This window comes from Halictus rubicundus, chromosome 6 (genome assembly GCF_050948215.1).
Source record: "Halictus rubicundus isolate RS-2024b chromosome 6, iyHalRubi1_principal, whole genome shotgun sequence".
Taxonomy (NCBI): Eukaryota; Metazoa; Arthropoda; class Insecta; order Hymenoptera; family Halictidae; genus Halictus; species Halictus rubicundus.
In genome coordinates this window covers 8,268,450-8,281,066 of record NC_135154.1, presented here as the reverse complement: position 1 = coordinate 8,281,066, position 12,617 = coordinate 8,268,450, and the positions used below count along the sequence as shown (strand labels likewise).

Here is a 12,617-nt window from a genome sequence, read left to right as displayed (position 1 = left end):
CAAGATAGATGCAGATGTTTTGTACAATAAAAATTTCATATTTAAATTTTAGAGAAACAATTTTTACAGTATCTAAAACAAAGAATAGATCCAAATAAACTTGCTATTTTAGTTTTACTATAACTTATCAATAGTATCTGCAGCTATGGATAAATATGCGATAAAAATTAGAATTGTTAGGGTTTAAAAATTGGTAATTTAATCAGTTTCAGATAAGAATAGTATTGCATCAGGAAATGTAATATACTCACTTTAGAATTTACTCTCCGTCACAAATTAATAAGTTAAATGTACACAATTATTTTACAATGAATTATATTTGAGAAACAAGCTAATTTTGGAATATCAGAAAGAACCGAGTTCACTGTCAACAATTTGAAAATGAACAAGACCAAATATTAGCTAATCAAACAAATTTATCAAATGTGATAGTATCTCGCTGGGGGAATTTGAAAAATCAACTCAAAATTAATAGTCATTCTAATATAAGACAAGGGTGAAGTATTTAGAATTTTAGATGACTCGGAAATCTATTTGCACTAATCGTAAGTTCTACTAAATAATGACATAATCGTTCTTTGTATGCATTAATTTGTGTATTATAAAAATGCAGTAGTTATGTAACAAAAATTGTATAAATTTATAAATAATGAACACAATGTGCGTATAGTACGTGAAATATACAGAGCGTTGAACAAAGTTGAGGCCGAATTGCAGATGAATGCATGTAATACTTATTGAAACAATTAACAACGTTAGGAGTCATTTAAGAAATATATGAGTACAAACGTCATTTGTTTCAGAATTATAAAATAGTTTTCAACTTTGAGCCTATCATAAAATTCCGTTGCGTGTCTACGTATAATACTGGTCGAGTATCTCGTTATGACCTATCAGTAGACTGCGGATGTTTACGCAATTTTCAGTTTGAAAAACTAATTTTCGTTGATTGAAATCGACCAGAAAATTATTTCAGTGCATTCGAAGTAGGATGAAAATTGATAGCAATTCGCAATGAGCGTACAGACATCCGAAGTTTACTTATAGATCATTACAAAGTCTTGTGTAACACTTCTGCAGATATTAGAAATGATAACAATTCAAATTGTCCGTATTAGTGATGCTTGTGCAGTCACTATGCCTGACAAATTTTTAAAAAACGCTTTTCAGGTAAAACTTTGGAAAAACTTCGAAGCAAATCTGACGCAGTTTTCTAGTAAGGGCTATGAATATAAAAATTTAAAGTGGCACTGATTTTGTTCTCATATTATAAATAAATTTTTGTTAAATTATCTTTTAACATGTGTGATTAAACACCCTGCGTAGTGTTAAACAAATAGTTGTCCACCTCATTCTCTTTTCGTTATGAAAAATAGCATTTTATTATACACAATTTTACACATACACATTGTTATGTATTGTATGCATACTTTAAAGTGGATTATGCAAAATAGAATGTTAACATGGAATTACATATTCAAGTTGCAAAATATGCAGTATATTAACGTAATTGTTTTAAGGAACTTTTTAAGATGGAAATATACATTTTTAGAAAATTTCTAAGTATAAATAGAGTGATTCAATATAAAAATATTGGCCGAACATATTTCAATATTATAATAGAATGTAATGAACAACTATTTTGTTCGACGATGCATAAAATATATTGGAATTATATGTTTACATACGTAAACACATTTTTCTTTAGAATGAATAACGGAAGAACGTCCGTTTTATAGTTATAAATTAATATTGTTCTTTTCTTTATTAAATGTAAGTTTTTCTCATATATGCTCATTTTGTCGTTACATATTGTACGTATGCATATTTTACCATATTTACTTATTTTTAATACATTTTGCATACTGTATACTGTATACAATTATATTTCTTGCGTTCTCTAACGTGAATTGTACAATGTTCCAGTAACACAATTTGCGTATCTCGATACACATGTTTTCCGTTGCGTAATTTATAAATCTCAAGTGTTTTTAAAAACATTAGCTTCTGTGTTACAGTCCACAAGAGAAAAGTAGTTCACACAAGTCACTCCCACTGAATTCTCATACCTGTCCTCGCCACAGTAGAAAAAATAATTGTAAATCTTTTAATTCCCTAGATTATTAGTTCTTAAAAGCTAACTCATGTAAGCTTCTCTAAAGACGGTAAAATTGCTGGAATTCGTTTCAATAACTTCGTTAAAGAAAAATAGAGGAACACTTGGGAGGAATAGAATGTTGGACATTATTGGACAAATGAATTATTAATTGTTTCGGTAGCTCCTTTTATTCACTTTCATTCGTTATTACTGTTATTTATAGGTATGTACAGAAAACCGTTGTTAACCAATCTCGGTCATAGGAAGAAACGCGGGGCAAAAGTATTGAACCGTTGCAGACCAATCGTATCTTCGCACATACTCCCTTTTCTCAATGTAGAAAGTGTAAAAAGGAAAGGTATATTTGTAAAGAAATATTTCGTAGAAAAAGTGTTTCGTGTATATATCTTCCAGCACTTCAATTCCTTATCGAGTCAGGTAATTGAAAAGTAATAAAAAAGCAGGTCCCATTTCCCCCAATTAAATCAGCACTGGAACTACCGATCGCTTGTGTGTGTTTCTCGCTGCTTACTTTCGCGCCGACGTATAAGATAGTTTTTTCTTTTCTTTTTATGATGAGAATGTCACATGCCAATTAAAAATAAAATATCCTTTTTTACTGAGAAATCTATACGATAAGGATGATGATGAATAATTAGTAATAACGACGACAAAAAATAATAATGAAATTTCTCGAATATCGCAGATATAGGATTTATTTCCGTATAATAATTAGAAAATATAATTAAGCCGAGCTAAATTATGATGTCTGTTGAGATGTTCTTGTGAAACAGATGTTAGGAGTAGCTCACGTAGTTTACTTTCTTTTGCCATGGAACTCGTAGAGAAACGAGAGAGATGGCTCACCGAGGCTTGCCATCGTCGGCTGCCGACCTTTCCTACGAAATTCTTTGCGATGGGAAAAATGACGGCGCAACCACTTCGACAAACGGAACAAACGAATGTAAAAGAAGTTAGAGGAACGTGCTATTTCATGTGCACGAAAAGCCATCCGCCGGGAATATTTGATAATCCTGTTATTCTTAATCACTGGCTGTGATTTCATAGGTAACATCGTAGTCCGCGATGAAAGCGATATGTTGCCATTCTCGCACGAGGAACATGAAGAAAGAAGGTAAGCTACTTTCCAGCTACTATACGCCGACGCCCATCTTGGGATACATATGTACGGAAACTAGTTATTTCTTCTTCTGGGCCTTCTCTGCAGCCTTGGTGACCTTGCCACCCGTGGCGTCCTTGAAGGTGACGGCCTTGATGACACCTACAGCCACCGTTTGACGCATGTCACGAACGGCGAAACGCCCCAAGGGTGGGAATTCTTGGAAAGCCTCGACACACATGGGTTTGCTCGGGACAAGCGTGACGATAGCAGCATCTCCGGATTTGATGGCTTTCGGTTCGGTTTCGGTGGTTTTTCCGGTACGACGGTCGCACTTCTCGATGATTTTGTGGAACTTGCAGGCGATGTGGGCAGTGTGGCAATCCAACACTGGAGTGTATCCGTTGCTAATTTGGCCAGGGTGGTTCAGCACGATAACCTGCGCGAAATAGAAGCATAAAATTAAAGACAATATCCTTCAATAATTGTATTAAAAGAATGCATTGTGATCAGCATTCAGACGCCTTCGGCCGTCAGCAGATACAAAGACCTTCCGGTGGAAACCGCGAATGAAGTATACAATTTCTCATCATTATGCCAATTGTTCTAATAACCGTAGCAAATTTTCTATGTGTACTCGTGGAGGACCTACCTGTGCAGTGAAATCAGCAGCACCTTTAGGTGGGTTGTTCTTCGAGTCACCAGCTACGTAACCACGACGCAATTCCTTAACAGACACGTTCTTCACGTTGAAACCAACGTTGTCGCCGGGAACAGCCTCCGTCAAGGCTTCGTGGTGCATTTCAACGGACTTAACTTCAGTGGTGAGACCAGCAGGTGCGAATGTGACGACCATACCGGGTTTCAGGAGACCAGTTTCGACACGACCGACGGGTACTGTTCCAATACCTCCAATTTTGTATACGTCCTGTAATCAAATAGCAAACATTCTTAATATTTCGTTCTAAAACAATTGACAATTTTTGGAAATTTATTATTTTAGTCAGACACCTCTGGCCATCAACGGATTGAAAAACCCTCCGGTGGAAACCGCGAATGAGTAATAGAAGTTATCATCATGAAAAGAAAACCCCAGTTTAATGCTACTGTCTATTACAGCGATTCTTACCTGAAGAGGAAGACGGAGAGCCTTGTCCGTAGGTCTCGAAGGTGGAAGAATGGCATCAAGAGCTTCAATAAGGCATTTTCCGTCTGCCTTACCTTCCTTACGCTCCACAGCCCATCCCTTGAACCAAGGCATCTTGGAAGAAACTTCCAACATGTTGTCTCCGTGCCAACCAGAGATTGGTACGAATGCAACAGCAGCTGGATTGTAACCGATTTTCTTAATGTAGGATGAGACTTCCTTCTTGATTTCTTCGAATCGGGCTTCGGAGTAGGGTGGTTCAGTAGAATCCATTTTGTTCACACCAACGATCAATTGCTTGACACCCAGAGTGAAAGCGAGCAGAGCATGCTCACGGGTTTGTCCGTTCTTTGAAATACCAGCTTCGAATTCACCAGTACCGGCAGCGACAATCAATACCGCGCAATCGGCCTGAGATGTACCAGTAATCATGTTCTTGATGAAATCTCTGTGTCCAGGGGCATCGATGATGGTTACATAGTATTTGGAGGTTTCAAATTTCCACAGGGCGATATCAATGGTGATACCACGCTCACGCTCAGCCTTCAGTTTGTCCAATACCCAGGCATACTTGAAGGAACCTTTGCCCATCTAGAAATTTTAGAAATCACATGTTAGTATTGTTAGAATTTTCAAATACTTGCTTCATATTTTTACATGTGTTACATGTTTTATAACTTACTTCCTGGGCTTCCTTCTCGAATTTTTCAATGGTACGTTTGTCGATACCACCGCATTTGTAGATCAAATGACCGGTGGTCGTGGACTTGCCGGAATCGACGTGTCCGATAACGACTATATTAATATGGATCTTCTCCTTTCCCATCTTGAACGTTTAGCGAGACTACTGGTTATCTCTGCAATCAATCAAAAAAATGTTAATATTACTTCGTTTATTTAATAGCAACGAGACGAAACGAGTTAATAAATCGAGGTTATACGAGTCGACCACATGCTCGCTAAACTGTGTTAAAGCAAGTGATACGAGTATAACGAACCTAATAAAATATATAATTTTGTCAAAACTAACTTATTTCAAAATTATATATACGCGACTACGTTATTTACAAATAAAAACTCGCGAAAAGCAGCAGGTGTCTATTCTACCGTACACGTGGCGACGTCTGAATATTCTAGAACGGAACTGGCAGCCATTTTGTAGATGGCGAGATATTGCAACGTTGCCACGATTTCCTTGACGCTTGGCATCGGATGATGCCACGTTGTGAATTACATGTAATATTTCTAATGAAAGGAGCCGCAATTAACCCTTACAGATTCGACGTTTTACTTTGCATTAAAATTTGCGGCAAAATAATGATAAACTTTCCGCTTTCGCGTAGCATTAGTCTCAGGTTAACAAAGTAGCGTTCTTAACACATTCCGAAGCGTATATGCAAATGTTGGTCAAGAAGATGTCGGAACGATATTTAGAAATACTAAAAAATTTTAGAGATTCGGAAAAATATCAACTAACGTTGCTTAGCGAGCAGTCAAATTTAAGATAAGTCTCATGTACGTGCACCATGAATAGCGTTCGAATTAATCACTTATTGTTCGTTATAATAATAATTCCACTCGATGTGTTGTTCGTTTCGCACAAAAATGATCGTTTATGTAACGACGAGAAGAAAAAAATCGAGCCGGTTAGGTATATTGTAGAGCGGCAAATGAACTCCATTGTTAGGAACAAGTCGTCCCACAAGGTCGCCGTTGCATACAATTTCCAGCAGATCATGATGTTCGTCCGCGTACACCATTTGCGAAGAACAAAACCGATTACAGTTCATTTTTGGTTACGTTCCGCGAATGTACGTTTTTAGAAATGGTTTTCGAAAGGCTTGCGAATCTCACAAAGAGCAATATTACACAACGGATATCTCCAATGATGCACGAACGTGACCGAATCTCCAAGTGTGACAAGCGTCCGCCATACTGCATCCGGTTATTTGCTTTTTCCGAACTTTTTAACCGAGCCGAACGAAATTTTTAATTCGTTCTTTACGTAAACCGCGAGTGTTTTATTTTTTATCCGACCGGCAATCGGTCGGAGGATCGCACGATTTTTACAGGCCACGTTAAACGATTTTCAACAAAGTTCAGCATGTGGTCCGCGGGTTCGAACAGCCGGCTAAAACGGCGATTGGCCATGCGCCTGTTTTTCCAACGTTGCAATTCACCGATAAAAAATGATATTTCCGCAAAACTGTTGTCACAACACATTTCGTTGATATTTCGATCGTTGTTCTATTCTGTACCTGACGTACGATGCTACCGTCTCGATAATAAAATCGACGGATTATACTCCCGTGTAAAAACCACGAACAACCACTCACCTCCAGATGCCACGACAGAAAGAGATCGTCGAAGTGAAGTGACATGCGCATAGGGCTTCCCAACCATAATCTCGAACCCAGCGCCTCCATCGTATCGATCACTTGTAGGATAATCAACGGTTTCTGTCGACATTATTCGCGGTATTTCTATCCTTGAAAAGCTGGCAAAGTAATTCCACTAATATCCATCTAGCAATAACATTATTAATCTGTCGATTTCCGTAATCGTTTCGATAGAAACTCTTTGAACAAAATGGAGCTACGGTTTCGAGGCTACGGTTACGCAGCACACAGGCGTGCCGGGAAACATATATATGTTACACACAGGTATTCTCAGGATGTACGGTTGTATGCGTAGCTATGGAATCAAGAAAAAGATAGAGAGTGTAGGGCCACAATGTTCAACCGTAGATTGATGCATCTGTAACGCGAGATTCAACGGCGTGACCTTGAATCTCACGAATCTTCGGGTATTGAATAACGATATGAAAAAGAATTCAACTTCCTTTCTCACTCACTTTTCTCGGCGTTCGTTGCGAGAAGGCGTGTAGGCGATATTAACGTGTCTTGCTCGAACTATGCTCGGTGCAGTCTCCTCTCTGATGTAATTCAGCGCATGAAGATTAATACTAAAGAATATGCAACGATAGCCTGCATGCGTTCTTATGCAATTAAGCGTTATTGTAACGCGAATTCGTTTGTTGCACAAACAATTCTGTACGCTTCATGAGATCAGGAATACTTTATTCTAACCACGTTTATATTTTAGCAGTAACTAATTGGCTGCTGTTAGCGTAAAACAAATAGCATTTGGTAATTGTGTTCGATTTTCTGCATTGCGTGGTTTTGTAGAGCTATATGAACAGATTGTGTGATTTGTTTGAAGGTATAGGAAGACTCTGTGGGAGATACGTGTACGTATACAGGCATACACATATTATGTGCACACAATGCCACTGCTTTCAAATGGTAACGTTTCCTTGTATGTGATGGGAGCGTTGACATGCAGGTCAAATTTTCCCAATCGTAGATGGTTACTAACCCGAGATCGGTTATTTCCAAGTATATTGGGATTGTATCACCAATTTTTACACCTAGTAATAAGAAAAGAGGTTTTATACAAGCATATGTAATTAGAAAATTTTTTTTTTAAAGTTGTAAAGAGTCAGGCAAATTTTCTGAAATTATATTCACGTGCATTATACAAAGTAACACAACACATTCACTTTTCCAATACATATGGAAAAGGTCCTCGTAATTTTATGAAAAATTACGAGTTAAAAAGTTGTAAACGAGCTATTCCATAAATGTACACTGCATACCAATATTATAAAATTGTTAAAAGTTGTTTACATAGCACAAAATATATGCCTAAAAAAATGAGAACCACACGGTTGGATAAGCCTGAACAAACAAAAACAAAATGTTAATCATGTACTTCGATAAGAAGAATTACCGATTTTTTCGTTGCATCGAAGAAGTAATCGCAGAAGAACGATAAGTGTTTCGGAAACAGTTGCTAATTATGTTTATACTTTAATTTCTTTTATTGAGGACAATAAAATAAATATATATTCTTATAAAGACCACACTATCTCCGATCAATTGTTACTCTAATTGCTGATATGGGAAAAAGGGTAAATGAAAAGATCGAGTGAAATAAAATGATTGAATATCAATGAATTAGAAAAAAATAATTTAATCAAATTGAATTGAAATATACATTTACCATGTTCATATCGATGGGAACTATTGTTGTTTAGTATAAAATTCCAATGTTTCATTTATTCCGAGTGAATTTACATAATATTTGTTCTATCTACGTTTAACGGTACTGTTGAATATAAAAGTATAGTTGTTATGGAAACACGTGGTCAAAGGAATTGGCGCCTGAACGCAGGCAACCATGCTTGCAACCACGCCATCAACGGCGGAAGCAATCATATCGACGGCGCTCGTGATTGCGCAAAGAAACTTCCGGTTAGATCAATTCCTCGTAAAACGATGTATGTATACATATACCGAGACTTATGTATCAAACACTATTCATTAGCCTTGTTACCTTGAAATATTAGAAATATAAAAAATGCAGCGTCACTAAGGTCCAACTGTAAATAATTCATTTATTTCAGATCGGATCCTCTACTCAGTTTATTAACGTTAATATTCATATCTATTAATTATCAGTTCGTCATCATTGTCGGTTCGAGATCTTCGAAACGTCTGTGGCTCGATAAGACAAGGAGTTGAAGATATTTATGGTCAACGCTGATGTTTGTCAAACTTGTTTTCGCCGAAAACAGTGTCAGCGGGGCCTGTGTTGATGATTTCAATTTGACCTACTGTAATTGCGTATGCTGATTCATAAAGAACATTCCACGGTAATAAACACACATCTCGGAATAGAGGTGGATGAAGCGTCTCTCAGAAAACTATGATTTTCTTAACTTTGTAGCAGTGTATCCAATTCTTTGATTTTTTAAATACCATTAAAAAATTATAAAATTGTAAAATTATAGCATTGTGCACTTACTTTTCATCATGTCACGTCTCTATTTTTTGAAAGACAAATTCCTTAAGAAAACCATAAGAAAATTGTTACTAACGCGAATATTGCTGTTGTTGAAATTAACGCAGTTTTATTTTATAACTAGACTGCAAATCTTCATGCAAAATAAAAATTGTCTACTTCGACTGTAACCAAATTTTTCCACCTTCATTACACGTCGGTCGCTTTCAGTAGGTTCGTTGTTAATTAGTATGGTTCGGTGGGTCTGTGAAAGAAAACATGTCGCCAAGTTCAATTGTCTATTTATATTTGTGAATTTCTACTGACATCCGATTGTACAACACTCGCACACGGGAGCGGCGCAGCGAAGTTTCGAAAATTTAAAAATAACTGGTTGAGGAGAGGAAAAACGGATATTAATATGTATGTATGTATGTGTCGAGATGGACAAAAATCTGTGCATATGTGAGTGGGAAAAATGGTAGTTCACGGGTAAGTTATATGTATAGTTCACAACACACACGATGCATGCTTGCGAATGGTAATTGATAATCGCATGGTTTCCAGCCGTGTTTCGTCGTGACAGTTTTCTTGTTTCTTTTCTTTTTTTTTTGTTCGTTTTGCTCTATTTGTGTGTCTCTCCCACAAGTCACGATCATCCACAAACGTTATGCAACCTTAATGTCGACATTTTTGGTCAGTTTCTGTAATCGGAAGTAAATTCTCGCTTAATACTTCTACCACGCTTACTTTCGCTTCATCTCTCTCTCTCTCTCTCTCTCTCTCTCTCTCACATGTTCCTCGTCATTCACGCACCGTAATCTCAGGCTTTTTATCTCTTATTGGGATAATGCTCTAGAGTTGTACAGGATGATTTCTCGTTGGCGTTTGATCGGAGAACCTCTAACGCGACAGGCATCGCTAATTCGATCTAAAGAACAACAAGCACACGGTGAATCTTCGATTACACGAAACTAATTTTTTTGAAAGTATTTTAGTAATATAGTTCGGTTTAGAAATAACGTTTCGGGAAAATGGTAACAATTTTCTACAGTTACCGCTTCCATTTTTCGTCGAATTTTCTTGGGAAAATTTTTAATTTTGTTATTTCTGTGCTTCGATCCATTTCGAGACTGTTTTTGAAGGAGCGAAAGCTTCGCCGGCGTGTGGAGATAGAGCTCGAATTATTTTTAGACACCTTTTCTCCCCCTTTTTCGTTTACATCGCCATTTCCTTCGTCTTCGATACCATGTCGGGTATTATCAAAATATCGAAGAATGTTTATTCCTTCCTTTCAAGATTTTTTCCATTTCAAATAAATTTTCTAGGTTTAATACCACGGAACAGAAAAATTGTTGCAACTTTAAAAAATTAATGTACGCAATAAAACACGGTTTCGTTTCGTTTCAAGAAATGAATATGGCGGCGAAAAAATGTAATTCCAACAATCGTTAACCACCGTTTCGATGATCGAGGTTTCACCGTGCATCCTTTTAGTTGCTCTAACGCATGATTTTCTATTTTGTATCCTTTTAAAATCATATTACAATCGTTAATGAAAAAAAGAAAACAGTGCTCGCTCCGATCGTACAGTTCGAATAACCCTGTACACAACTTTCGTACATATTCATACTATCGTTATTGTGTATTCGTTATTATATTTATACTTACACGCTACACTCAATATTTACAAGAAGTAGTCTCGCTAAACGTTAATATTCATTATCGCTATATCGTCGTTACATTGTAACTTTATTCCTGAGTGACCATTCATTAAGAAACTTCCCACTTCGTTTAATCGGATAGCTTATTTAACGTTAAAGCGCCGCGATAAGTAAAGAGGTAGTGAAACAATGAATACGGAGACACGTCCAGTGACAATTCAGCGAACTAATCCGAACATGCGAGAAGTTACCAAGAATTCATTTTTCCTTGAGAATTACGTGTGGATTTCTTTCGGATATTTTCCAGAAATTAGTCGAACACGTTCGGTTCTCGCGAGAAGAAGAAAAAAAAAAGCACGTACGTTTTATTGTTCCGATTCCGATCACAAATTGCAACAATATCCAAAAACAGATATTTTATTGTACACCGTTACATCGAAGCTAAACATCCTGAGATTTCGAATTTATTTAGTGAAATGCCACGTGTGCAATGTAAACGTCCCGAAAACATTTCTTATTTAACACGTTCACTGCTAAATCCGCGTACGTTGTTCACGTTTGCGAGCAACTCAACGGTTCCGTGGTGCCCGAAAAACTCTTCGCATAATTACAATGAGCGGTTTACATTCGTATTACGATGTCGATTTATGCATACATCTTACGCTACGTCTACACTGCTGATACTGCCACCGAGCACTATCGGTACCTCGATGCTCGGGAATTTTACGTCTGGCTATTTTGTTCGCCGACACCCTAAACTCGTCACGTCCACACTGCCGCGATCATTGCAAACACGAATGCATCGAACGATGCACGTTTGGTAAGCTAATCCCTGTTTTAATTGTCTCGGCCGACTAAAATCAAACTGCTTCATTGTAGATTGTAGACTGCTTCATTATATGTATTTCACTGTTGTTGTTATTTAACACTTTCGAATTTGCAGCATTTGGTAACGATCTCGAAAAACTTGTTAATTATTTACATAATACAGATTACTTCCGCTGAACAAGTAAATGGATTCTTAAGACTGTATTGTTATAGGAATCACTTTAAATCTAAAGGAAACCATTTTTAAATTATGTCCAACTATCATTGCATCTGGCAGTACTACGTTCATACATTTTTAAATTGACATTATTTTTATGTAAATATCGGTGTAATCCGTAAGGTTTCAAGGAGACTTCTAGAGCCCAGCTGTTCTGCGTCTGCCCGTACGGGCAGCGATATTCTTGCCCTGGGCATACACAGAACGACAGGCACGAAGACACGCCCCTTGCGGGCAAGAAGCCACGCCCCCTCCGGGCAAGGCTTCATGTATTTGTCACACGCATAGTCACAGCTACGCGGCAAGTTATGGCTGTGCTACGGGCTACCCCCACTTCGCTAAGTCACTTGCCCATAGCTGTGCCCAGTGTCGCCAGATCAAGACTTCTTCCCCTACTCTAATTTCCCCTTCCACCGCGCTATCCCCCACCCTTCGGCCGGTCACGTGACGCGTTCCGCCAATGTCGTGCTTACTCCGGTACTGGCAGAGGGAGGTTAACTTTTCCCCTCAATTCGTGCCCCCTCCTCTCGCCTGGCGACACTGCATCGGCGGTAGCGGTGTAAGATTTTTTCTTTTCTGAAAACTGATAATGTAATTATGTGGAAATTAATATAAATAAATGCGCGACAGCATCGTCGGTTGCATTCGTGATTTTTGTTCATTCATCCGCGAGCAATGTGAACGTGACTTCAAACTTC

General features: G+C 37.7%; 1 protein-coding gene across 3 annotated transcripts; it reads right to left on the bottom strand.

Annotated features, from left to right (window-relative positions):
• Window positions 1-2,424: 2,424 nt before the first annotated feature.
• On the bottom strand, window positions 2,425-6,852 carry Ef1a-f2 (elongation factor 1-alpha F2). 3 transcript variants are annotated; one of them, XM_076789760.1, is made up of 5 exons: window positions 6,702-6,852; window positions 5,048-5,222; window positions 4,348-4,956; window positions 3,871-4,146; window positions 2,425-3,657 (listed from the first exon to the last, which is right to left on the bottom strand). In XM_076789760.1, exons 2-5 carry the CDS (start codon window positions 5,189-5,191, stop codon window positions 3,298-3,300), a joined length of 1,389 nt encoding a protein of 462 aa, XP_076645875.1. In that variant the 5' UTR covers window positions 5,192-5,222; window positions 6,702-6,852; the 3' UTR covers window positions 2,425-3,297. The 3 variants fall into 3 exon arrangements, with proteins under 3 accessions (XP_076645875.1, XP_076645876.1, XP_076645877.1); XM_076789761.1 differs by having other exon boundaries at window positions 6,624-6,715; XM_076789762.1 differs by lacking the exon at window positions 6,702-6,852 and adding an exon at window positions 5,364-5,512.
• Between the last annotated feature and the right edge of the window lie 5,765 nt (window positions 6,853-12,617).